This window comes from Chinchilla lanigera, unplaced genomic scaffold (genome assembly GCF_000276665.1).
Source record: "Chinchilla lanigera isolate Chin_1 unplaced genomic scaffold, ChiLan1.0 scaffold00026, whole genome shotgun sequence".
NCBI lineage: Eukaryota > Metazoa > Chordata > Mammalia > Rodentia > Chinchillidae > Chinchilla > Chinchilla lanigera.
Window position 1 is genome coordinate 19,297,159 of NW_004955427.1, and position 26,670 is coordinate 19,323,828.

Sequence of the window (26,670 nt, forward strand, 5' to 3'; positions counted from 1 at the left end):
TCTTGTAGCCAAAGCTTGCATGACAGCCATACTCTGCACAGAGAGGATCCTTTGTTATTCAGAAAGGATGATCCCGGGCCTCGCTGCTGGGATCTCTGCCCTGCAGCAATGTGCAATGATTTAGGAAGCGCTGGACACCCTCTACCTGCCCAAACCCATCCCCTCCACCTGCCAAGAAGTAGCCCCCCTGTGGTTTCTGCCGTTCCTTTGGGTGAAGAGGTACACTGGACCCACCCTGCTTCCAGGCCCAGATAAGCCACTCCATCCACAGAGTCTCCATAGGTAGTTTTTCTTTTCAACGATTTCCTTTATTTGTGAATTCAGTAAATAAATCTGTGAATTCACATCTCTTCTTGGAGGTTGGATTTTAGTTTTAGCCCCAAGATTTCATGAAACGTGGTACTCCCCAGAAGCAAACTCCGTCTGCTACTCTATCCAGTGTCATATCTCATTGGCACTGCTCTCGGCTGGGCCCTGGGGATTAAAAAGTTCCCCAGGCCAAAAGAGAAGGTCTCTACCCTCAAGCTGCTCAGTCTTCTCAGGAAGACAAACATGTCCACAGAAAATCCCAGTACAATGAAGGTTCTGTGACCACCTGGAGATGAAAGACTTCCGTCTTGGTCATTCCTGACATTTCATAATGGGAAATGGGAGAGGTGCAGGGAATAGTTTCCTGGTCATGTTTGGCTCAAAGAGGAAGAACAGCATGTTTCAATGTTCCCTGGCTGGGAAAAAAAATAAAATGAAAGTGTTTATTTTCATTGAGAAGAAGAAACTGAGAACTCTGGAGGTTAAGCAAATAGAAAGTTTATTTTTCTCTTATAGGCTATGAGGCCAGTTAATGATTAGTGAGTTGGCAGGGGGAGTTTGTTGAAAGGCCGGGGTGTGTGATCTCCCTGGTTTAGAGGTCTACTGCACACCAGCCCTGAGACCTCCAGCTCGGCGATGCCCCGGAGCCCCTGCAAGAGAAGCTTCTGGCTGTGGGGGGTCCTTCTGTGGCTCAGCATGCCAAGTGCAGGTAGGCAGAGAGCTCAGGCCTGGGTGGAACTTGTTTCAGCTAGTGACTCTATTTCTTCAACTGTCTGCTTATGCAATTCTAACTGTTGGAAGGTCCCCTAAAAGTCCTCTGCGTTTCCAAGGTGAATTTAAAAGAGGCGGGAGAAAAACCCCATTATCGTAATGGGAACCGTGGTAAACAGGACATTTACTTAGGTCACAGAAATTGAACTTTCCCCGGTTGTCTGACTCATTTTTCTAAAACCTGCATTTCAGTCCTTTTCATCTCGCACAAGCCAGGAAGACTAGAAGAAAATAGAATTTGATTAATTCTTTTTTCTGGATTAATTCTAAAATATTCTTTTTCGCCTTATAAATATCCACTGTTCCAAGACAGACTTAATTTTAACATTTAAAATTCCCAGACCAGTCGCTATTCTGTCCTAGAGATGGTTAGATGTTCCTTCTCATTTTACCAACCCAACGCAAGCTCAGATCCCCTAGGCTGGATTACGAAATGAGTCCCTGCTAGCCACAGATGCCCATTAGAGCAGCTTCTCTCTGATCGCATTTGCATTGTATTTTTCCCCTGGTAAAGAACCTGCCCATGGGAACTGCTTGCTTAATAGAGCAAATTAGCACACACACTTGGAGACACACATACACACACACACACACACACACACACGTACGCACCCTCCTCAGCCCACCAGGGGCAGCAGCAGCCCCAGAAAATCCGTCCCCCACCCCCTTCCAACAGCAGGCTGCTTCTCCGTCTTCTCTGTAGATGCTCCTCATCCCTCAGCTTTAGTATGTGCCAGTCCTTCTTCTTGGAGTTGGCTTATTTCTGTTCTTCGCATCTTCCAAGAGAGCGTCCTGTCTCCCTTTCTTTCGTCATTCCTCTGTCCAGCACTCCTTCCCTGCTCTAAAGTGCAGCTCCCTGGGTGAGTTCTCTCCCTGCAGCCTGGGTAGCTTTTCAAGGTGCTGCTTGCCTTCCTGCAGGCTTTCTCTACCTATCATTCGTAGTCACAAGGTGAGGATTCGGGGCTCTTGCCTCTTTTAACGCAAGTGGTTGGTTAATGAATGCTGCTGCCTTGCTGCTTGGAGGAGGCAAGGTACTGAACAGAGAGGGCATGGGTTGCGGCTCAGGATACCCTGACCTGCACTCTGGCTCTTTCTTAGTAGCTGTAGGACTCTTCTACTGTGTGAGATGGAGCTCCCGGGGGAAGTGATTTTACTTTATCTGCAGTGGGAGACTATCCTTAGGAGACAGGGACACTGTAAGGACTAAACAAGGGTACACGGGGTCTAACTTTCTGCAGTTGTTTATTCTCTGGTGATTTTATTAGTGAATGGGGCCACTGGGCGTGTGGAAGAAGAGGGAACACAGCTGTCATGAGCCACTTAGGAGAGCAGATGAGAGGAGTCCCTGAAGGTGCCTAAGAGAGCTGTGGGTGCCATTCAGAGCGGTGGGCTTGGCAGGCCACTTTGTCCTTGCTCAGCAACTCTGCGCCCGCAAAGGGGCTAGGAAGCGTTTGCTAGGCGTCCTGATTTGACATTTGAGGGTGGAGCCTGGTGAGGTGGCACAGGCCTGTAATCCCAGACCTCTGGGAGGCTGAGGCAGAAGGATCACAAGTTCAAGCCCAAGCTGGGCAATTCAATTTAATAACTTAGCCAAGGGCCTGTGTCCAAACAAAAAAAGGCTGTGGATGTAGCTCAGTGCAAAGGCTCTGGAGTCCATCTCCAGTACTGAAAAGAGGGTGGTGGGGGTGGGGAGGACTGGTGGCAAATAGCTTCCGAACTCTTCTTGGAACCTCACCTTTCAGCAAGCCTGGGCTTCCAGCACAGACAGAAAGAGCTCAGAAATCCTGAGTCAGCAGCGCTGGGGTCAGGGCAAAAATGGATACAGTTCCAACGTCCCATGTGAGAGCATGGTCGAGCCCCCGGACAGGGAGTGAGTGCATAATAGCTTATTTGCTGGTCCAGGATTGGGTCCTTGCTCTGTTCCCTTACATTTGTCTGCTTCAGTCTTTCTCTTCACACCCGCCTTGTGGACTGTTCTCAATTTCCCATCCCCATCTCCTCCTTCTTACTGGAGCCGAGTGTATGGTCAGCGGAGCCAGTGTTTATCAAGTTAATGTTTTCTGTTCTTCTGAAAGTGTTACCTTAGCATTAAATGAGTTGGTGAAGAGGCGGAGATGGGGGGTTGGTGAAAAGCATTGTGGGGGGCATTGGAGTCAAGATGTAACTGCACTGGGGAGCCCACGGGAAGCTGGCGAGAAGACAGACATTGAGGTGAAGGAAAGGAAGGGACGGCATGGAGGTGGAGGAGGCGCTGGGTGTCTGTCGGTCAGGAGGATCCCTCATTACATCGGGCAGCAGCTGGCCCACCGGGCTATTGGGAGGGTGACCCCTGCTCACTTTTCTGGTTCACCCAGGACACAAACAGTGTTTTGCTTGAATGGTGGAGGTCAAGACAGTTGAGCCTGCTCCTTCATCAAATTGACATAGCCAAGAGACCACTACTGGCACAGAAGACAAACTCCCGGACCCTTAAACTGTTGTTCATTAAAAGCGTGATTTGTATTTTCTTCTGAGGCAGTCAGGGGCTTAAAAGCAGTTTTTGATAAAACCCATGCATCTTCCCTTGGGCCTATAAATGCCCCATAGGCAGCTTGAAACCTTGGCCATAGGTACCTTACTCATTTAGGAAACATCAGTACAAAAAAGTCAGTTAGCGTGAGATTTACCAGAGCTGTCTCATCCCCCCTTCAAGACAGAGAACACCCAGATAAGTGTAATTAAAGTGATTTTCAAGATTCACAGGGACATCTGATTACCAGCTTTATCACATCCAGTTTCAGAGGCCCCCCCTCCGCCCCCACCCCTCTTTAATGATACCTAAAATTCTCCACCCGTTGTCCTAAACCAGCAGTTTCCTAAAATCAGGGATTTTATGAAAAACACAGGCTCACATGGCTGAAACCACCACAAAGAAAGACAGCAGTTCCATGAGGACAGAATTGCCCCAAGCCATGAAGATTCCACCGGAGCTACAACACCGGACTGAGACAACGGCTGGCCAGACCCCAGCCCTCAGCAGTACCCCATGAGACCCCTTCCTTGTTTAGGGGCCAGTCTGATCCTCTTCTTTGCAGTGCGCCTGCTTCAGCTACTCAAGCCGAAGAACTTTCCCTATCTTCTCTCTACTTTCCAATTAAGGAATTTTCCCCAAAGATTCCTGCTTTGGTTTAAATTTCCATTTCTACTAAAGCAAGGTGGGGACAACACTGGCCCTTGTGTCTCTGGGTCTAGTTCCTCTCCTGAAGGTGGTTCTGAAGTCTCCTGCTCCCTGGGTAAGGGGCCTTTCTAGGTATTCTCTCAGCACCTGGGCTTCCTGGCCACGGGTCTCCTGTCCCCTCTTCCTGCAGGTTTTCCTGTGTATTTATACTTCTCCCTATAGATTATGAGCTCCTGCGGGCAGCTATGGCTTGCATCTTACTTATCCTGTATTTACCAGAGCTTCACCTGGGACATGGGATAGAGAAGCCATTCTATAAACCAAAGGCCCCAGCTGCTTAAGAGGAAGAAACCGAGTGGGTTGCAGGCCTTGTTTCCATTTCCTGACATTTGTGGTACAGTAGTTAATTGACCCTCACTCTGACACAACATGTCCACCCAAGAAGGAGTGGGCTGGCCCATTTTTGTTACGCTGCTGACAAAGCCACCCACAGGCCTGGAACGATATGGCTGAGTGTGCTGAGGAGCCGGGGCCTCAGAGGGATGGCAGGAAGTCTGGGGGCCATGGCACTGGGCTGGAGACAGCAGAACCTGAGTAGAAGCAGCCCGGACTGGGTCTGTGATGCTGGCCTCTCAGAAGCCAGCCTGGGCCAGGTTTGTTGCAGGTGATGCTGCCCCCAGCATGTCTGAAAACAGCCAGGCCCAAGTTAGCTGTAGCAGGACCTCTGCCTCCCTCCCACCCTGCAGTGCCCACTGAGCAGCCTGGCAGTGGGAGAGCGGGCCCTACAGCCAGGACACTCTTCTGTGGATCCTCCAATTTCTCCGTGTTTGACAACAAAGTTATGGTTTTGAGCCCACTCTGCATTCCATTCCTTTCTGGGCCTAGGCCACAGAATCAGAATGTCTTAGACAAGCAAAACTTCTAGGAAACAAAGTCATGTGTGAGATACTGGTCTGCAGAACTCACCTAACGTAGGTAAATGTAGGAACTGAGAGATGCTGTTTCTGACATCTATAGATCATAGAGTCAACCTGTGTCCCAGGGACTGAAAGGGAGCGCCGTGTGTCTGTGTCCTAAGGGTGGGCACTGCCTGGCTGTTAATAACCTTTCCTTAACATTTATTCAGCACTCAGAACCAAGAATTGAAAATGATGGGCTCTTTACAGATTTGGACAAGCCAGTGTTTAATTCTGTACTCCTCCTTTCTATTGCTTATAAGTCCCTTTCTTCTGCTTATGGCCTGCTGGGTATGTCTCAGAAATAAAATGAACCCAAGTGAAAACTGCAATTTTTGAGAGTCAAACTTTTTTTCAGAAAGGTACGGGTAATATATGGGAATATATGCCCATGGCAAAACTCACATAGCTGTAAAGGTATAACATGAGAAATTGAAGAGGATATCAGAAAATGGAAAGATATCCTCTGTTCCTGGATAAGCGGAACCAATACTGTCCAAGTGGTTACATTACCAAAACTAAGATATAGATTTAATGCAATTCCAATCAAAATACCAACAGCATTCCTCACAGAACTAGAGAAAACAATCCCAAAATTTATATGGAACCAGAAGAGACCCAGAATAGCAAAAGCAATCCTGGGCAACAAGAGCAAAGCAGGAGGTATCACTATCCTGGATTTTAAGTTATACTACAAAGCTGAGGTGATAAAAACAGCATGGTACTGAAAGACCTGTGGATGAGTGGAGCAGAGGAGAAGATGCAGAAACAACACCAGGCACATCCGGCTATTTGGCCCATTTGACAAAGGGGCCAAAAACATACGCTGGAGGAAAGATAACCTTTTAAACAAATAATGCTGGAAAAACTGGCTATCCACATGCAGAAGACTGGATCCAGACCCATGTACTAAAATAAAAACAAAATAGATCAAAGATCTACATTTTAAAACAGAAACAATCTACTGGAATATAAAACTCTTGAATACATAGGCATAGGCAATAACAGAACCCCAATTGTACAAGAAATAGCATCAAGTATCAAGTAGGATTATATCACAGTAAAAACATTCTGTGCAGCAAAGGAAACAACCAACAGAGTTACAAGACAACTTAGAGAATGGGAGAATTTTCTGCCAGGTACTCTTTGGACAGAGAACTAATATTTAGCATATGTGAAATACTTGACCCCTCCCCCAAATAAAAGACCCAGTTAAAAAAACAGCCAACTAAAATGAATAGATGTCCAATAAACATGTGAAAATATGTTTAACTTCTCTGGCCATTAGAGAAATGAAATTGAAAACACTACTGGGAGGTCAGGATATTGCTCAGTGGTAAAGCATCTGCCTGGCAAGCGCAAGATCCTCAGTTTAATTCCTAGTACACAACAACAACAACAACCACAATAGCAACAAAAAAAAACCCAACACTACTGAGAGTTCATCTTGTTCCAGAAAGAATGGCTATCATCAAGAAATCAAATAACAAAAGCCAGTGAGGCTGCAGGGAAAAAGGAACTCTTCTTCATTGTTGGTGGGAATGTAAAGTAGTACAGCCTCTGTGGAAATCAGTATGGAGATTCTTCAAAAAGACTAAAGTAGAATTCCATTCCACCCAGCTATTCTCCTTCTAACTATCTCCCCAGAAGAGTTTAGGACATCATATTACAGTGATACATGCATACCTATGTTTACAGTAGCATAATTCATAATAGCTAAATTCTGGATGTGGCCTATATGTCCATCAGCAAATGGATGGATAAAGAAAATGTGGTATTTATACACACTGGAATGCTGTTCTTCCATAAAGGAAGATACATTTGAGTCATTCGCAGGGAAATGGATGCTGCTTGGGACAACAATGTTACGTGAAATAAATCAGATACACAAGTTTAAATATCACATGAGAAATCCACAGTATAAATAAATTAACAAGCAAAATGAAAGATAGATATTAAGAAACAGGGAGATAAATCTTTTGCAAATGGGGAGAGGGACAGAGGGAGTGGGAGGAAGTAGAAAGAATTAAGATGTGTTTTGTAAGTGTACCAACCTCCCCCAAATGAGTATAATCATTATACATAGCTAACATGTACTAATAAAAATTTTTAAAATTGTATGAAGGTATAATATGACTTCACTATATTTATATATGGTATATTTTTTGTCACATGTACATATATTATATATTTGTGTTCTCTTGCACATGAATTCCTTCCATATCAACACACAGAGCTACAGAATTCTTTTTAATGATTATTTATACATTATGTACTGGATCTGAATGGACTTACATTTTTTTTTTACATATGTGAGACAAATTGCCTTGCAGAAGTTGTAACTATTAGTATTTTGAGCATAGCCATTTCTTTACATCTCTGCCAACATTCTGCTAAAATTAAACATTTATAGTTTTATCAATCTGATAGGAAAAATAGTATTTTCTTGCTGCTTAATTCTTCTTATGACTAAGGTGTAATTTTTTGCGCATCTATTGGCTGTCTTCAATTGCTTTCAATTAATAGCCTGCTTATGTCCTTTGCCTCATTCTTTACTGGGTCATTTCTCCCTTAACTGACTTGTTAGGGCTCTATAAAAATTAGCTTTTTGGCATATGAAATATAAGTGCTTCTCTCCTGCTCTTCTGCCTATATACTTCGTGGTTTTCTGAATCATCCAGCTACTGTGTGATTCTACTTGCAAATCCTCAGTGAGTCTGGACCAAATTTGTTCTTTACTTACCTTGCCTGAAAGTAGGCCTGGGTAGTCCTGCAGAGACTAGTTCACAGCAGATACTGCATATGGTGGGCCTCTTAGATGAGGATGGGAGATTTGCCTTTTCAATTTCCTCAAATCCTTGAGACTTTTCAGACTCCAGAATTCACTGTCACTTCCCTTCCTTTGTTCAGAAAACCTCACTCCCGCATGCCCATCCAGCTTGTATAGTCTCTCTCAGGGCCCCCGTTCCTGTAGCTCAGGCCTTGGGCCTCCATGTGCATCCCCATCCTGACACCCTCGGAGCCCCACCAGCCCTGCTCTGGCCTTCTCTTCTCCCAGCTGTCTCCAGCAGCCTGGTATCTAGCCTGTCCATGCCTCCCCATTGGGGAGGCTCCCAGCACCAGGCTCTTGGTCCCTCATTCACAGTCTGGCCCCGGTTCCACAGTAATGCAGTGGCCACACCTGCTGGTTTGGTCACATTGCCAGCCGGAGCATGGTCTCTGGGAGGGCAGGACTACATATTTCCTCTATGACACTAGCTAGACGCATGGCGAAGTCTCTAGCATCTTGATGAAATCTACCCGTACTGAGAATCGGTTGGTGGTGAGCATCAGAGGAAACACAGCTCAAATCACAACTGAACACAATTTCGCACTCTGACTGAGGAGTCTCTCATGGCTTTTTGGTGGACATGGGCTGGTATAGTCATAAGGCAACCTGGTGACCTGCAGAACTTTATTAATGAGAAATGAAAGAGGCTGGAACAAAGGCAGAAAATACTGTGAGAGGCAGGTGTGGCAAATGCAGATGGAAATTCCCTCGTGTGTCTGCCCCAAGAATTCCTTGCAAAGATGAGGGTGAAGGAGGCAGACTGCCACCGCCAGCCCCTCCTTAACTCCCATGCTTGTCACCTGCCAAGACTATTGTGTTTCTCCGGTTCCCATTCCAGACGCCCTTTACCAAGGCCTAGAACCCTATTTTCCCAAGAGGAAAGCTAAAGATGAGTAATACAGTATTATCCAGGAGCACCCTCTGGGCCCCTGAGGAACTTTATTGACAAAGAGCCCCGCAGGTGAGTGTACCTGCGGCTCCCAGGATGAGAGTCATAGGCTCTCTCCAGCTGAACAGTTGCCTAGTGGGTCCTCTGGTCCTTCAAACCCTCCGTGAATGAGGACCTTGTACCTGGGAAGCCCGGCCTGCCTGAAGGGGAAATTCCAGCCCCTTGAGCCTAACATCTCCTCTGGAGTTAACCAGCCCAGGAGAAAGACTCCCAGTCCTAGGAATTATGGTGACCACTGCTTGAAACATTTTCTTTTTCCTCACCACCTTGCATTTCTTCTGAGAAAGGGGTACCCTAGAAGAGGTTCTGAGGTCTTTCTTTCTTTCAGCTACTTCCCCTTTCTCTGAAGAGTCCGGTACTCTGAGTATTTCTGTCGACTGACATACTCTTTAAGCCCCAGGGCTTTTGAACTTGCAGAACTGAATTCTGTTCTCTGGCTAATTTCTAGGTATTTTCCACTATAAAACCAAGACCAAAGGAATATATAAATATACCTAATTTTATGCCTGTTTATATATACAGTTTTTTTTTTTTCCTGGAAAGAATCACAAAAAAAAAGTGCATAGAATTTACAGTACATTTGGAAAGAGATGATGGAGAAAAAGTTTAAGATTTCTAATTTTATTCTTTAGGGATCTATAGGAATTATTTAAGTAGAGATAGTGTATACCACTTCTAGTACTCCTTTGCACTATTCTGAATTGTTTTTTAAAAAAGTAATATAGATTCATGACCAAAAGCTTGGAAAATAAGATTACATAAAAATTATGTAAAAAATTCAATAAAGTAGACAGGAAAGAATATTGTTCATGACTCACCATCCAGACAAATACATTTTAATGTTTTGTTATAATTCTTTTAATTTTTTGCCCTATTTTGGTGAATTAAAAAATTTTTAAATAATTTAAGGAGGTAAGAAACTTCGACAAATAGTATGACAGGCTTGTGCCAACCTTCTCAGCATCCAGATTTAACCAGTGCTAACATTCTTGCCTCAGTCCTCCTTATTTTAAATATTTCAGGTTATTCAATTAAAAACTAACTTACATACAGTTTCTTTACTAATTTCTGGCCACGGAAGTACAGCTAGGTTGTTTCCAGGACCTCTTCCTCTCTCCTCTTCTTCTTTTTATTAAACACAGTGCTGCAATGTGAAAATTTTAAGGCTTATTTCTGGAAATGGAGTTCCTAGGCCCCTTGGCCTCTCCAGCTTTCCTTGGTGGAGCCAACTTGCCCTCCTCCGTGGCTCATCCATTTTACAGCCCCACCAGAAATGGACACGATCTCATTTCTTCTCTCACTAATATTCAGTGTTATCAGATTGCTTCATTATTCCCAACCTTTGGCCCAGTCTAGATTTGTTTATTTTATTTTGCTCATTACCTTGAGGATAACTTTTGATTGGAGAATTCACACTTCTAATTTTTTTCTTATTTATCTTATTAGTACACGTTTGCAGTACACAATGATCATATTCATCGTGGGGAGTTGGTACATGTACATAACACATCTTCATTTTTAATTCTTTTTGTGTCTCTTTTCCCTCCCTACCCCATATTTTTTTTAGTTATGGGAAATTCTTAATAATTACTTTTTAAAATATGGCTTTTCTCACATTCTATTTCTCTGCACCTATTATATCTACTTTGTAACTCTACTTTCACATTTTAAACGTTTCTTTTATTTCTGTGCTAAATATTACAGTATTGATTCTTTTTTTATTTCCATGAGTTTTTCATTTCCAGGTAAGAAATTCTTTTAAAATGAGTATTATTAATGGGACCTTAAAGTAAGTATGCTGATAACATAAAGGATAAAAAAGATAGGGCATAGAAATTGTGAAATAAGCCGGGCATGGTAGGGCATGCCTGTAATCCCAGCACTCAGGAGGCTGAGGTAGGAGGATTACAGGGAGTTCGAGGCCAGCCTGGGCTACATAGTGAGCTCAAGGCCAGCCTGAATTACATAGTGAGACTCTGTCTCAAAAGAGAACAAAAGTGAAATAAAAACAGGCATAAGCCAGGCATAGTGGTACACTATGGTACATTTCAGAGGCTGAGGAAGGAGGGTTGCAGGTTGGCGGCCAGCCTGAGCAACTTAGTAGAACTCTCTCTCAAAATAAAAATAAAAAGGGCTGGGGATGTACCTCAGTGCTAAAGTGCTTGCCTAGCACATGCAAAGCCCTGCCTTCAATCTCCAGTACAGGAAAACAAAACAAACATGCATAATGGTAGAATAATAAGATACTGCATATAGAAAAGAGCTAAGTAAAAACTTGGACTGAGGACCCAAACTAAACCTCGCTGGGGCCAAGCAGAGTTGAATGCAAGGAATAAAAGGATTTTTAAAAGAACATTAGTCAATGTATATAATTCACATATGAACAAACTAGAGTTGAAAAATCATATACTCATCTCAGCAGGTTAAAAAAAAAAAAAAAAAAAAAAAAAACCAACTGAAAAAAGAATTTTAACGAAAAGTAAAAACAAAAAACCTTCAAATTCCCCCCCCAACCCCCCCTCCCCCCCCCCCCCCCCCCCCCAAAAAGGCCGGGGAATTTAAAAAAAAGGCCAATGGAACGAACCTCCCCCCAAGCCTTTAAATTAATTAATTTGAAAAAAGGGTTTGCCAAAACAACCAATTGGGCTTGAGCTTGGGTTCTTCTTGCTTCAGCTTCCCAGAGTGTAGAGATTACAGACATATACCACCCCACCTGGCTTTTCTTTTTCTCTCTCTATACCTGTGTCTCCTTGTTCCTTAGCTGGAGTGACGGCTGGGGGAGTGGGTATCAGAGTATGATTCACTACTCCATGGTCTGTATTGTTGAACCAGCAAGAATTTTATTGTCTTCACATACTGGCAGTATTTTTCTCTTGCTTGTCAAATTCTATAACTTTATTCCATTTCATTGTATTGTTTCACTGGCTAGGACTAAGACCTTCAGGATAACATTTAATAGAAGCAGTGGTAACAGGCGGTCTTTTCCCTTTTTTTTTTTTTTTAAATTGCATCTGTGGAAATAAACATAAGATTTTTATTTTAAAATATTTTTGAGTATTAAAAATCTTTTTATTCATGGATTGAACTGCTGGCCCTTGGTATGTTTTTATACCTTTTGCTTTTGTTATCCTAATGGATTTAAATTTGCTGATATTTTATGTAGTTTTGATATTTTGATTAACCTCATAGAATGAGCTAGTTTGTCTCCTGTTTTATTCTCTAGAACAAGGGTAGATTGAGGAGTGAAGGGTTAGTAGAACTTCTCTGTTAAACTGTCTAAACTATTGAGTTTTTTGATGGATGGATATAAAACTATTATTTTCAACACTTTATGCTACTGTGTTACATGATTTTTAACTTTTTCTCCTTTTTGACCCAGTTTTGGTTGGTTAGTCTTTTCTAGTAAATTATCATCTTTAGGAAAATATCCATATTTCCATCTTCTGGGTAGGTGTACACATGTTCATTGACAGCTTGAAAAAAATCTGCCACATCTATTTTTATAACTTCTTTTTACTCCTGATATTGTTTGCTTGTGACCTCTTTCCTTCAGCTATCTTATCAAACATGCATCTAGTTTGTTATTGTTTTGGGGAAAATAACTTGTAGAGTTTATCATACGTGGGAGGCACAGTTCTAAGCAGTAGACTCACCAAAATGGATACATTCTTTGCCTTGTTTGAAAGTATATTCTAATGAGGGGTTAGAATCAGTAACACTACGTACAACAAATTAGTAAGGTCCAGAGTAGGTTAGAGACTGATGATTGCTACACAAGTAAGAGATAGAGGTAAGAAAGATGGAGAGAATTGGAGTGAGGTGTGTGAGCAAGTTTCAATTTAAATAGGGTGGTGAGAGTAGAGAAAGTGGCACTTGACGAGCAGACCTGAAGGAGGGAAAGGGGTTACTCATGCAGATGCCCAGGGGAAGTGTGGCAGGCAGAAGGCACAGTCAGGGAAGAGGCCAGGAGCAGATGAAGGTGAAGAGAGGGGGCAGCTGACTGGAACAGAGCAAGCAAAGCAGGATAAAGCAGAGGACTCCTGCAGTGTACGGTCAACTGCCCTCCTCCCCCCACGGAGTGCATCCATAGTCCATTTTTTATTTTTCATTTTGAGATAAGGTCTTGCTAAGTTATCGGGCTGGCTTGGAGTTTGCAATCCTCCTGCCTCAGCCAGCTGAGTAGCTGGGATTACAGGTGTGTCCCATTGCATATAGTTTGTGTCATTCTTTTCTAAATTAAAAGATTAATCTACCTCATCTGATTCTTTCCCTTTTTTCATCTAATATTTGCTTTTAAAGTTATACATTTTCCCTGTTAGCAGTTTTTTTTTTTAACAGTGGTTCATGAATTGGGCAGCTCCTAAAGTAGTTCCAGGCTTTACCAAGGAGATGCAAGGGGAAAACTTTTAAAAGGTTGTGGGTGGAGTTGCTTGGCTTTTTGTTGCTTCTGTACAGTTTCTTTAAAAACAGTGCAATTCAAAACTTACGAGCACACATTACTCTCCAGTAGTCGTTATGTAAAAGATACTCACTAGAAGTGGTATTTTCCATAGTTAATCATATTTACCAGTTAAGGAATAAAAACCAAAATGTCTAAGCCTTTAATGCATATTAATAAAGCAAATCTTTCAATATACATCAATGTAAAACTTTTAAAAAATATTAAATTCCCGTAGCTAGGTTCTGTATGCAGGGATGACGTGCTCTGGTGCAGAGAACTCTGCACCAACGGACAGAACCGAGCGTTTTGCAAACCACCAACAGCAAGAACTTAAAAGATGGGGCAGTCACAGCAGGCAATCAGAGAAAGGTACAGCATTTGCAGTTATTTAAATATCATCCTGAAGCAGCCTGCAAATTTTACTTTTTGCTTTTAGCTCTGTCACACACAGCTACATCCATTGCTTTTCTTTTCATTTTTTGGTCCTTCAGAAACTTGAGTACTTAAGCTTGTACACGATCTTGTGTTTTGCTATCCTTTTTACTGTAAAATGTAAATATTTTAAGGGATATTTTGATTCTAAATATAGTGAAAGAATATCTCATCTAAAAAAGGTGGGTGTGGAGCAAGGAAAGAAAATACTTGATCAGTGTTTACGGTGGTGCTGTAGCCTTAATGTCCCTAGTTAGAGATTGGTTGGCAACTTCTGATTGGTAAAGCTTAGGTTTCCTTTTCCTAGGGTGTAACTGTTCTCTATGAGTGGGTTTTTGGTTTTCTTAGGTAGGAACTCAAGCACTAAAGCTGTCTCGGTCTAATCACTTAACTTCTCACCGGACTCCCAAGAAATCATTTTTGTATCACAAGTGCTGTTAACCACTTTACACAAATCTTGATATGTATTGTCCTTATTGTAACTTAGTTTTTAATATTCTTTCCCTTGTGATCACTCTTTAACCCATGTATTGCCTAAAGGAACGTTGTTACATTTCCAAATATATTTGTAAATAATCTCTGATATTGGTTTCTAATTGTATCACATTTTATTTAGATAATATCTTTGAGATAATACTGATTCTTTGATGTCTGTTGGAGCCTGCTGGACAAGTCAGCTTTGTGTTACTACAATGAAATATCTGTGGCAACTAATGTTAAAAAGCAAAGTGTTACTCAGCTCACAGCTTTGAAGGTTCAAGTCTAAAATGAGTAGCCTCATTGGCATGGCCTCTCATTTGGATGGCACATGGCAGCAGGAGTGCAGGAAGCAAAAATTCACCTCAAAAGGCAGGAGTTGAGAGAGGAGAGTGTATGGGCCCCACAATCCCCTGGAAGGTTATTCCTCAGTCATTTAAGAATATTCTTAAATGTCACACTGTGCCTTCCAGTACCACTACTTGGGGACCAAGACTTGCACAAGAACCTTTAGGAAACACCCAAATTTATATCCAAACCATAGCACTTGCTTTGTGACATATGACACTATTTTAAGAGATTCTTAATTCTGCTTGATAGAGACAGGTTCTTCTGTATAACCAACAGAGCAGATCTACTAATTTATGTGGTTCAGATCTCCTGCTCAACCAGAGACTTTTCATCCTTTTTTTAAAAGGCAAAGTCTGGAGACGATAGATGAAACTGTCTAGGCAGGTGTCTTTCTCTCTCGTACACTAGGGAGCTCCAATTGTAAGCTGAGGAGCTCAAGGAGTCTGTGCTAGGACTGGGCTTGATCCCAGGAGGGTCCAAGACCTGGGTGCTTGGAAGAGCGATGCCAGGGGTTGGGGACAAGGTCTGGGATCCAGAAGCAGTGATGGCAGTGGTGTTCCAGAAGGCCTGACGGCACAAGGTATTCTCTCTGGGCTGGGTTCCCACAATCCATTCCTACCACCAATCCCATGGTAGCTGGACCCACATCCATGTTGTGTATATGCTCCCCAGTTATCTCTATTAGCAGTTTTCTATTGCAGAAAACTTGTTGTCTTGCTCAGTGAAGGGGCCTGCGTAGAACAAAGTCTGCAACCTGGACCTCTCCTCCAGACCACTGTTTCTGTGAGTCGCTTTGTTGCTGATGCCAGGGGAATGCCAGCAGTGCCGTGATGAGGATGTGTGCTTGCTGCTTCTGCCAGTCTCTTCCCGTAAGAAGTTCTGGGAATCAGGAACTCCATACTTCTTTATCACAGACATGAACATGGGGGCAGAATGCCGGGTATTGAATTGGGCCTGATTTTCAGCTTCTATGGAAGAAACTTTGTTTGCTTCTTTTTCTGTTTCTTATTTTAAAAGGCCTTTCCACGAGGGAAAAAAATCCGGTGTAAGGGCCTGCTGTGTGTATGTAGTAAGGTGCTATGGGGCAGTTGTAGCTTGTTAAGGCCTTTTTCTACTCGAGGGCTAGGCAGCCCCACCGAGCCTTAGCTTGGCCCTTGGGAAAGACAAGAAGTGATTAGGGTGGAGAAGTGGGTTTGAAACCCTTGGGTGGGTTCTTCAGACGTGGGCAACTGCTTGCTTGGTTGCCCAGAGTTCTCTCCAGGAATATTTTTCTTTTTTCACTCTGCTAGGGCTGCCATCACAAAGTGCCACACACTGGGTGGCTTAAACAACAGAAATTTGTTGTATGTCCTCGTTCTGGGGGTTGTAAGTCTGAGACAGTGCTCTTAGCAGAGCTATCTCCTTCTGAGGGCCATGAGGAAAAGACCTGTCTTGGGCTTCTCCATAGCTTTTCGGTGGCTGTCTTCTTCCTATGGCTCTTCCCATTGTCTTTCCCCTACACCTGTCCAGATTTTCTCTTTTTATAAAGACATTGGTCATATTGGATTAGGGCCACCCTACTGGCTTCATTTTAACTTAATTACATTTTAAAGACTTTCTCTCCAACTTTGGCCATATTCTGAGGTATTAGTGGTTAGGACTTTCACCATTCAGGGGCACTCCATTCAGCCCCAGACAATAGCTATTGCACCATGGCCTTTAGCCTCGTCTAGTTGAACAATATCCATATTTCCCTCTGGTATTTTATCCTTAGGCTTAAAAAAATCACACATTTTTGTTATAGAACCTTTTATGACTGAGTGATGATCGCACTAGCTCTGTGGTGACAAACTTATGGCACGGGTATTATTCGTTTTTCTTTTAAGACCAGAGATGTTAACCTATGAGTTGTTTTTCTAAACTAGAAGCTCAGTATTCAGGTTTAACTTCAGTGTTGGTACTTTGTGATAAATAAGCAGGTTTGGGGTTGCGGTTTGGACACTCGCCTCTAAAAGATTCATCATCACTGCCCTAGCTGATTTCTCATAAAGCCCATGGCTGTAAGCCACTGTTCCTTCCTTCTAAGAGCATATTTCTTTCTTCTAAAAACAGATGCCCTCATTCTACATGACTTTGTTTTGTTTTGTTTTCCTCTAGGAGATGTACCTGCGACCCCACAGCCAAAATGCACTGACTTCCAGAATGCCAACCTCCTCCGAGGGACCAACCTGAAAGTCCAGTATCTCCTCTTTGTGCCTTCAGATCCTAGCTGTGGGCAGCTACTGGAAGAGAGCAGTGACATCCAAAACTCTGGATTCAATGCCACTCTCAGAACCAAGCTAATTATTCATGGATTCAGGTGGGAACTGATCAACCAATAGGACCTCCTTGAGTAATGACCATGTGGGGAGGGCCCATAAAGCCACAGGAAGTGGGTGGAGAGCAAAAGGAGGAGCAGATTTACTGGCTCTCACATGCTCCAGCCCTCACGGCCTGCTGTCTTGGAGGTGCCTTGGGTAATCCTGGACATGTATTATGTTGCTTATCCTTGTTGGTCGTGTACGTTACTCTGCTCAGTCTTGTCCACATACTCACACACAGGACACGTGTATGACCCTGGATAGATTATGCGAAACACGGATCTTCAATTCCCACATCTGAGTTAAAGAGGACGTAGGAGGGATGGTCTAGTGGTCCCTGGGTAAAAACACTGTGGTGGGGAGGGTGGAATTTCAACTTGATTGGCCTTGGGATCCACCCTGAGGATTGGTGGAGCACACTTCTTCGTGTGGGCCATGGAGGTGAGGCCTTGGGGTCTGTCTCTGGTCCCTGGTCTCCGCTCTGCTGTCACTGTCCCCTGCGCTGCCTCCTGGCCACCATGAAATGAGCAGGTTTGCTTTTCCATGTCATTCCACCATGGGGTTTCTGCCTCGGAATCAGGCAATCATTGACTGAAACTGTGCATAAATAATTAAACCTCTCTTCCTTTAAGCTGTGGGTGTTGGGTATTGCATCCAACAATGGGAAAGAATGAACACAAATACCACGCTGCTACCCAGGGTGTATGAGTTCCATGGCGTGACTCATCTCAGGCAATACAATCACAGGCTTTTTGCAGTTACTCAGAAGAAGCAGCCTGTTTTCACTCAGCATTTTATTTCCTCTTTTGTATTTCTTCCCTGGTTTCACGACCTGATAAATTTCTATTCAGGCTGCTACTTCCATTGTACTCAGAGATCAACATTTCTCAGGAGCTAGGCATGCTACTTCTGCAATTTCTGACACTCTACAGTGCAAATTTTGTTATAATATATAGTCACCAGGTTTCATTTCCATCACCATCATTCCTTCAAATATTTGTCCCCCAAAACTCACAAACAAGACCAAAAACACAAGAAGATTTCTGGGATGAAAGAGGGCGTGGCTTTGGTGGAATCACGGCACCACACAGCAGTTAGAGTTACAGGGGAGGCCACAGGCACTGCCAGTGTTCACCACTTTCTGATCTTTTTGACCTCTCTCTGTCTCTTTAATTCTCACATTCAAACACATACTCAAATTCTCTAGCAAGTCTTCCATTCAGCCAAAACACAAAGCTGAGTGTGCACTCCAACCAGGGATAGCGACTTAAGAGCTCAACAGGCTTGTGCTGCTTGCTCTGCTGCTAAATCCCCCAAAACCACGTCCCACAGCACACACCCAGTCTGCACTTCTCTGGCCGTGTGAACAGGTTCGCACGGTTCCTATTGGGGGAGTTACCGGAAAAACTTCTTTCCTGGCCTCAGTCTGTTGGGAAAGCTTCCTGAACAAATTTCTACCATTCCTTTTCTAGCAAAATTTCATTATACTATAAGTTCCCAAAAAATAGGGACTATATTTTATTGCCTTTATTTCTTGGAAAACACCTAGCACACTGCATGCCTTACAAGTACTCAGGAAGTATTTGTCGAATGAATGGATGTGTGAATGAATGAATGTCGAATGAATGAATGAAGATCCCTAAGGGAAGAGCCTACGTTCTAGAATGGGATTTAGGACTGCAATTCCTAACTTTAAGGTGAAAACTATTTTCTTTTCCACAAATAACACACACATAGGCAAGACGGAACATATGGCTTACGTAATGTAGACACTGCACAAAGGTGGTTGATGAAGGTAAGTAGGGTAAAATCCAACCCTAGTGCTGGTATGAGACCACGGTCTGCTGGGAACGGACAGCAGCCTTATAATTTTCAGAGGCTCCATGTGTGCTGGTGAAGGCTTGGCGACTCTGGACTTACGTCCACCCTGTGTTCACAGCACTGTGTGATTGACATCCACTCCCCGCATCCCCTCTCCTTGGTTTTGACTTCTTCTCTGGATCTGAGACTAATGGAGGTTTCCATGGCAATGAATATCAGCTCAGTGGGTAATTTTCCTCTTCATTTTTTGACCCATGTCTAGGGCTTTAGGAACAAAGCCTTCCTGGATCGATGGATTCATTAGAGCCCTTCTGAGGGCAGCAGATGCTAACGTCATTGCTGTGGATTGGGTTTACGGATCTACAGGCGTCTACTACTCAGCTGTGGATAATGTGGTTAAGCTGAGCCTAGAGATCTCCCGTTTCCTCAATAAACTCCTGGTAGGTGCAGAAGAGCTCAGGGTGACTTTGGCCACTTGTGAATGCATGAAGGTCAGGAGGAAAAAGTATGCCCCAAGGAGGTGGGGGACTGAGGCAGAGACCTCCAGAGGTTTGTTAGGCTTTGGCTCAAACCCTGAGTTGGCCATTTGGAGTGCTGACATTGGTAGGGTGCTGAAGGAAGCTTCACTCCTCGTCTATAAGATGCACCACTGCACAGTGAGTGCAGGCTGGCTGGCATTTAGTAGATCCTCAAAAGGAAATGACCCTGGTCATTACTCACAGACTTTGAGGGGATTGTCAGTGTGGGGGGCCTAAGTGATTAATGGCTGGGAGGTCTGCCCTTTATTCTAAATCTGTCTGGTGGGTGTATTGTGCCCAGGGCTCTCAGCTTCTGAAGTCCCAGGGAAAAGCCACTGCGGTCAAATGAAGTCACTGTCAATGCTATTCCAGGAGCTGGGTGTGTCGGAGTCCTCAATCCACATCATTGGTGTCAGCCTAGGAGCTCACGTTGGGGGCATGGTGGGACAGTTCTACAAAGGCCAGCTGGGACGGATCACAGGTAACCTTGCTCCCTGCTCTTTCTCCCAGGGTTTAGAAGTAGAGAGTGATTGCCCTGGAAATACCTCTTCTGATGTGAGCAGGGGGTGTGTTGAGTTTTTGTTCTTATTACTGAGTCATCTATTGCCAGTGTGATTTATTTATTGTGGTCCTTTTTGCCTAAAACAGTACTATGTTATCATTGCATGATCTCTAATATCAGTACCATGTATTTCTTTCTGAGTCTCAGTGTCTACATCTCTAAAACAGGTTGACGTAGCCCATATCTCTTTGGCCCACTGTGGACATCACCTTCACACAATTTTGTTAAATACCTGTGAAGGTGTGGGGACTTCATGTGTCAGGAGTCTCTCTTAATCAACAAGGAACTAAGGTTATGTGGTAAATACCCCAGCTTCCCAGCCCTTCAGGGGGCAATTCTGATTTCTGTTCTATAGAATCCCTCAGATAGACCCCTATGGAATGATACCCAGTTGGCCCTGAAGGTAAATATTGTTCACATGCAGCCTTTGCCACATGGTTGGTATTGTCAGACTCATTTTACAGCCAGAAACACTGGATCATTGAGAGGCTACCTCAAGAGAGTAAAGTTTCTTGGGTAAGATGGGTTAGTTCTCCCAGTGCATAGTCCTCGTAGAATTCTGGTCACAACTGGAGGGGCCCAGGTAGGTCTGTGGTAGATCCACAGTGGCTCCTGCAGCTGTGAAGAAAGGGGGCTTCTACACCAGTCTGTCCTTGCAGGCCTGGACCCCGCGGGACCGGAGTACACCAGGGCCAGCCTGGAGGAGCGCTTGGATCCTGGAGACGCTCTCTTCGTGGAAGCCATCCATACAGACACTGACAGTGAGCTGGGATCTCGAGCTGCAGTCTGGCGCTGAGGCCCTGTCCCTTTTATGCTGTGTTGTGCAGGGAGGAATTTCCCAGGATGATCTTGAAAGTCTCTGCTGGTGGTCATTCTGTGGCCACCGAGATGAAAGGGTTTTGTTTTAGCCACCGGTAGGCAGCAGGATTCTCACTATTGGACCCAAATTGTTTGTTGGGTCTCTAACTCTCTGACTCAACACCAAACCTTGTGCTGAGGTGGGGCTAGGGTGAGCGACACTGCTGCCTGGCTGACTTACAGGAAAGCCATGCTGCTGTTCTGGGCCAAGTGTGCCGGCCCTGGGGACTGGGACGTTCCGCTCGCTCCTCAGGCACATGAGCCCATCAGGACTTTCCTCCTCCCCGGAGGACAGACTCAGTCCAGTGGAGAACAAGAATCCCCTTCCCAATAATGATAGGCCCAGGAAAGACCCCTGAACTCTCAGATCTGTTGAGAAAATCAAGCCCTTCTGCACAACTGGGAAAGGAGTCGGCCAACCCTCCTCATTTCTACTGGGTATAAGATGCCAACAGAGTCTGGGCTCAGGCACCGGGCTCCGTGTCCGTGGAGCAAGGAGAAATGTCTATCCCTGACCAGAAGAGCTTGCAGTTCAAGTGCTTTACCATGGGGCTACACTCCCAACCCTTAGCTTGCAGTTCCATGAGAGGTGTCCACGTCTCATTCCCATGTGCCAAAAGCCTTTCTTTAGTATCCAACACCCCAAGATGTGTGATTCCTGGAGAAACCCACATGGTCACATTGTCTAATCCTTTTCCCACCTTCATGACACCGGTAGGAAAACAAAGTCTGTGACACTCTATCTGGCTATGTTCGGGAATTAACTGTTCATTAATAACAGGAATGAATGCCTTCCGCCCCCACGTTTGCTAAATAGAGTCCCCGAGAGTTGGCGTTTGCCTTCCCCACAGACTGGAATTCACCAGCGTATTGCATCACCCTATTTTGCTAAATAGCGTCCCTAGTTACCTGAGAGAGGCCTCTCAGACCCTTCAAAGTTGGAGGGTCTTCCAGATGGTACTGAAAAAAATAATTCCATTCGGGCAATCTTTAGTGAGCTGTGTAGCCAGCACTGAGAACACAGCAGCGAACAAGGACTCAGAGAAAGTCCCTGACCACGTGGCACACACACTCACCCGTCATTCCGTAACTTTCATAAGTGCTCACTCTGAGCCAGAGACTCTGCTAGGTGCTGAGGACCCAGCAGAAAAAAAAGACAGGCAAAGGCCTGTGGTGGTGGAGCTTATATCGGAGTAAATACGCAAGATCATTACACATAATGATTATTGTGATGAAGGACAGGTGAGAGGGACTTGGGTGTGGGATCCACTTCACAGAGGATTATTAGGGAATGTGCGTCCAAAAAAGCGAGATGTAGGGGATGAGGATTTCAGCTCTGGGAGAAGAGCATTTCAGGTAGAGAGGACCGCCCCACGAAGGCCTGCATGTGGGAGAGGATTTGACTTGCTTCAGAGACGGGAAAGAGAACTGTACGGTGAGAGTGCTTCCAGGGAAGAAGAGGTATAGAGCAGAGGGAGCCAGTCCAGGCTGCCTGTGACAAGGAGCTTACCCCCTATCCCCAGACCTTTTAAATTTTGAGACAGTCTTACTAAATCGCTAAGTTACCCAGGGCTCGAATGTATGATGATCCTGCCTCTACCTCCCAGATTTCCGGGATTTAGGGTTTGTAGCACTATGCCTGGCCAGATTTCTCTCTCTCTCTTTGTTTTTAATTTTAAAAATAAAAGGAGGAAAACATTAACAGACAACCTTTTACAAAATAGCAAAAGAACAGTACAGACAATACAGAGTTACAAACAAAGTGGTAGGAAATTAACAATCCTTGTTGTATTACATATGGATATCTTCAAAATGGTTTCTCATGAAAACAGATAGAAACATGGTTCACAGATCTCAATATTAAAACAGAAACACTAAATCTATTGGAAGAGAAAGTAGGTAAAAACCTTGAAGATATAGGGGTAGGCAGAGAGTTCATGAACAAAAACCAAACTGCACGTGAAACACTTAAAAGAATCAACAACTGGGATCTCATCCTACTGAAAAGTTTCTGCACATCTAAAGAAATCACCAGCAGATTTCTCCTTAAAGGACAGGTGCAACTCTGATGCAGACAGTGGAGGTCACTCTGGGAAGCCCGGAGGCCTGTTACAGGGTATTTTCAGTAGCAATCTAGGTGAGGCATTGGTGGCTTTGGCGGAGGTGGCGGCAGTAAAAAACAGAAGTAGAAAAATTGCATCTGTAGCCAGAGGAAGAACTGCCCAGACTTGTAATGGACTGAGAAGGTGAGTGAGGAAAAGGCAGGAATCCAGGATGACTGGGCACCCCTTGGGTAGACGGCAAACAACAGCACGTAACCAGTGGTTTGTACAACAGTGGGAGATTATGTGAAAGAGAACATCACAGCCTTTGGCAGTTGGGCCTGGCCTCCTCTGAGGGTGCAGATATGCCGTTGTAGGAGCGCCTGGGACGTAGCCACAGGGACGAAATGAGGGCTGCAGCCTTTCTCTTACATTCAGCTCTTTGTAGCCACATCAGTCAGGAGAGCACAAAAGTGTGGTTTGTGGGACATCGTGGAAATATGGCCCCAGCTGTATTAATCTGAACTATGAAAGGAAAACAAGTTGTCCACCAAGAAATACATTTATAACATTTACTGATTTGTATACACCTGTGCCAAGGGACATTTTCTAGGTTTTATTAAGCAAATATGAGTATCTTGTGGATGGACTCTCCCCTGGTTCCTCTCGGCCTGGTGCACCTTGCAGTCTCACAGCCCTTGGGAGTGAGGTGACGCCTATGGGCTGGCCTCGGCTGCCAGTGGCCCTTGGAGTAAGATGTTAATGGTGCGCTCCCTCTTCCAGATTTGGGTATTCGGATTCCAGTGGGCCACGTGGACTACTTTGTCAACGGAGGCCAGGACCAGCCGGGCTGTCCCCTGTTTATTCATGCAGGTGAGAAAGCCAGAGAGTTGGCGTTTGCCTGCCCCACAGACTGGAATTCACCAGCGTGTTGAATCAGTGTGGGCCACGGAGGGTCTTCCCAGCAGCACGCCTTGCTCGTCCTGTGATGCCTTACTCAAAACTTACTATCTCTGGAGCCCATGCATTTCAGAGAGTACCTGATATCGGAAGCCCGTGTCCTGTTTGTGCTGCCCTCCCCACTTAAGCTAGGTCTTGCTATCACTCAAACCAATGATCTCTTATCTTTCGCTGGGCTCTGATTCGTGGCAGAGCCCACACTAGTAGCATCCTCTACAGAGCATGGCTGTGGCAGAAGCAAGCCAGTGAGCCCCATGCTAGCTAATCAAAGGGGCAGCTCACTGCATGCCCATGCCACTAAACTTACTAACCCTGTCAGCTCCTCACAAGTGTCTTCAAGATAACCTTCTTGCATGCATTCAGTGAATATATATTTCTTCTTTTCTAAATATATTCTTCTGAGATGTCTTCTTTGAATATATGAATGGATAAAAGGTTTTTTAATGCAACAATGTATTACTCTGCCATAAAGTAGGATGAACTTAAGACGTTTCTAGCTAGATGGATACATCTTGAGACCATACCCTTACGTGAAATAAATTGAACACACATGTTTAAATACTGCATTATTTCTCTGGTGTGAGAAACTGAAAGTGTAAATAAGGACGAAAATGTTTAACAGATATTGGGAAATGGGAAGAAAATGTTCAAATGACGAGGGGAAATGGGAGAAAAAAGAAAAGAAGGAAATAAAAGGGGACAAAGCTTTTGTAAATAAAGAGAGGAAGAGCAGCTGAAGGGAGGGGAGGGGAATGGGGAAAAAAGAAGCAAGATATATCATGTACAGGTACAAGTTCACTATGATGAATGTGATCATTATTTATATCTAAATTATACCAAAAAAGAGAAAATATATTCATCATAGTGTTAATTTAAATAATATTAAATTTGTCAAAAGCTAAACATTAAGAATTGTTTAGCTTTCTTATATTTTGTTTATGACTGTAAACAGTATATCTGCATTTCATGTGGAAAATTTTAAATGGGGATTTCGATTTAGTATGTTTTTAGTGTTTTTCCTGCTTTGCCAAATTCTTAACGTGTTAAGGATTCCTTTGACAATTTATTGAAAAATCACTAGTATACTTTACCAGATTTACTAGTTTTCCAAATATATGCTTCTTTTAACAATTTAATAAAATGTTCAGCCATTCTGATCACATGGGACCGTTTGATTTCGGCAGCTTTGGAACACGCATGTGGTATATTGTAGTTGACCAGTTTTCATATCTTCTTCATAACCTAATTTGAGGAGGGTGTAGTTTGTCCCTGCCTCAGTTTCGCCATGCTGCTGGGATGAACTCAGCGGTAGGAAGTGTCCCTTCCACAGAGGAAAGAAGGGAATACTCAGCTCAGCCCTCACTGCCAGTCCCAGAGAGAGGGTCCCAGGACACACAGGGAATCTGAAGAGCCCAACCTATGGAATTGCAGCTTACTACTTCCCTCTCAGCCCCAGCAACCCACCCAGCATGGGTCACTATACCCTTTTAAGTAGTAAAAAACAACAAAATTGAGCTTTAGGAAAATTAGGGTAAATTCATTGCATTTGGTAAATTTGGTAAATTCATTGCATCATTGATCTGCAAACTGACTGTGACCTCATTGCTGGGCTGGGCATAATGAAGGAGTGAAATGATTGGCTGTGTGGGTGATGAAGATAAAACTGTGCAGGCAGAGAACCGTTTCCGGAAATGGAGTCTGCGTCCCCAGTTCCCCCAGTTCTCTGTCTGATCCCATTTTGTGAAAGAGACTTTGCACAATCACACAGAATGGAGCTCCAACCCGGTCATCTCCCTGGAGTTTACATATCTCGGGAATGTTCAAAGGGAAGGGGAGAATATAACAACCACGTCTGTTCATATTTTTAAAACATGGCTTAGGGGACACCCAGTGTATTTATAACCTTCTGGGATAAAAAGTTCAGCAAAGTTACAGTAAATAGCAGGAGGGAGTTTCCATGGGTCCTGACTGAAACCTTGGTTGTGGTTTTCTTCCCCTGCTCAGGTTACAGCTATCTGATCTGTGATCACATGAGGGCTGTCCACCTCTACATCAGTGCTCTGGAGAATTCCTGTCCCTTGGTGGCCTTTCCCTGTGCCAACTACAAGTCCTTCCTGGCTGGACACTGTCTGGATTGCTTTAACCCCTTTTTGTTTTCCTGTCCAAGGATAGGTAAAATATAACTCTTTCGGCTCCTTTTGATAATTTGGGGAAAGTTCAAGTCTGTCAGTTGCCACCTCTTTATGTCTCGGTCTCTTGTGGTCAAGAGGTCTAGTCAACAGGGGAAAACAAAAATTAACTGGTGAGGTGCTCAGCCTGCTCTCACTGGAAGTGCCAGGCGCTGTCGCTTTCCTGCCTCTCCCCTCTCTCTACACTGTGCCCTGTGGCCACCTCTGCTTTGCTCTTACCCTTCCCCTTTCAGCCTCTCTCCCAGAAGTCCCACTGCAGGTGCTCTGTAGAAACCTGGGGAGGTCCAGAGCCTCTGCCCACCCTTGGCCCATATGCATGCAAGGGTCTTGCTAGCTGGGTCCACCATCCCTCAAATGCTAGCTGGGTCCACCATCCCTCATCTCAGCTCTGCCCTGAGGACTGCCCAGAGTGGTGCACCAAGCCACCCACTTTAAAGGAGTGCACTCCCGGTGGCCTAAAATGCTAGGCAGCTTGTGCACATTCCAGGGTGATCCACGCTGGTCTGGGGAAAAGGCTCCAGGATGGCTGAGGGATCTGGCCTCTAACTCACCTGCGCAGGTCATTGCTATGAATATCCTGGGATGGAAAACTCCAAGAAAAAACTCCTAAGTGGTGAAAATCACTCCTCCCTCTTCCCCTGCATTCCTTTTTCTCACCACCCCTGGCTTCCACTCAGAAAGACAGCAGCTTGTCACTGCTCATACGAT

The 26,670-nt window shown here is 44.3% G+C and overlaps 1 protein-coding gene across 2 annotated transcripts in view; it reads left to right on the forward strand.

The window, feature by feature from the left end:
* Positions 1-845: 845 nt before the first annotated feature.
* The window catches only part of Pla1a (phospholipase A1 member A), a 36,451-nt gene continuing 10,626 nt past the window's right edge, over positions 846-26,670 (forward strand). Inside the window, exons 1-7 of one of the 2 annotated variants that reach the window (XM_005386450.2) lie at positions 847-1,018; positions 16,810-17,011; positions 19,096-19,273; positions 19,724-19,832; positions 20,573-20,674; positions 23,597-23,686; positions 25,778-25,945. In XM_005386450.2, the coding sequence (XP_005386507.1) occupies positions 946-1,018; positions 16,810-17,011; positions 19,096-19,273; positions 19,724-19,832; positions 20,573-20,674; positions 23,597-23,686; positions 25,778-25,945 (922 nt within the window). In that variant the 5' untranslated portion in view covers positions 847-945. Of the gene's footprint in view, positions 1,019-16,809; positions 17,012-19,095; positions 19,274-19,723; positions 19,833-20,572; positions 20,675-23,596; positions 23,687-25,777; positions 25,946-26,670 lie in introns of both variants that reach the window. The other variant, XM_005386451.2, reaches the window with a different exon arrangement.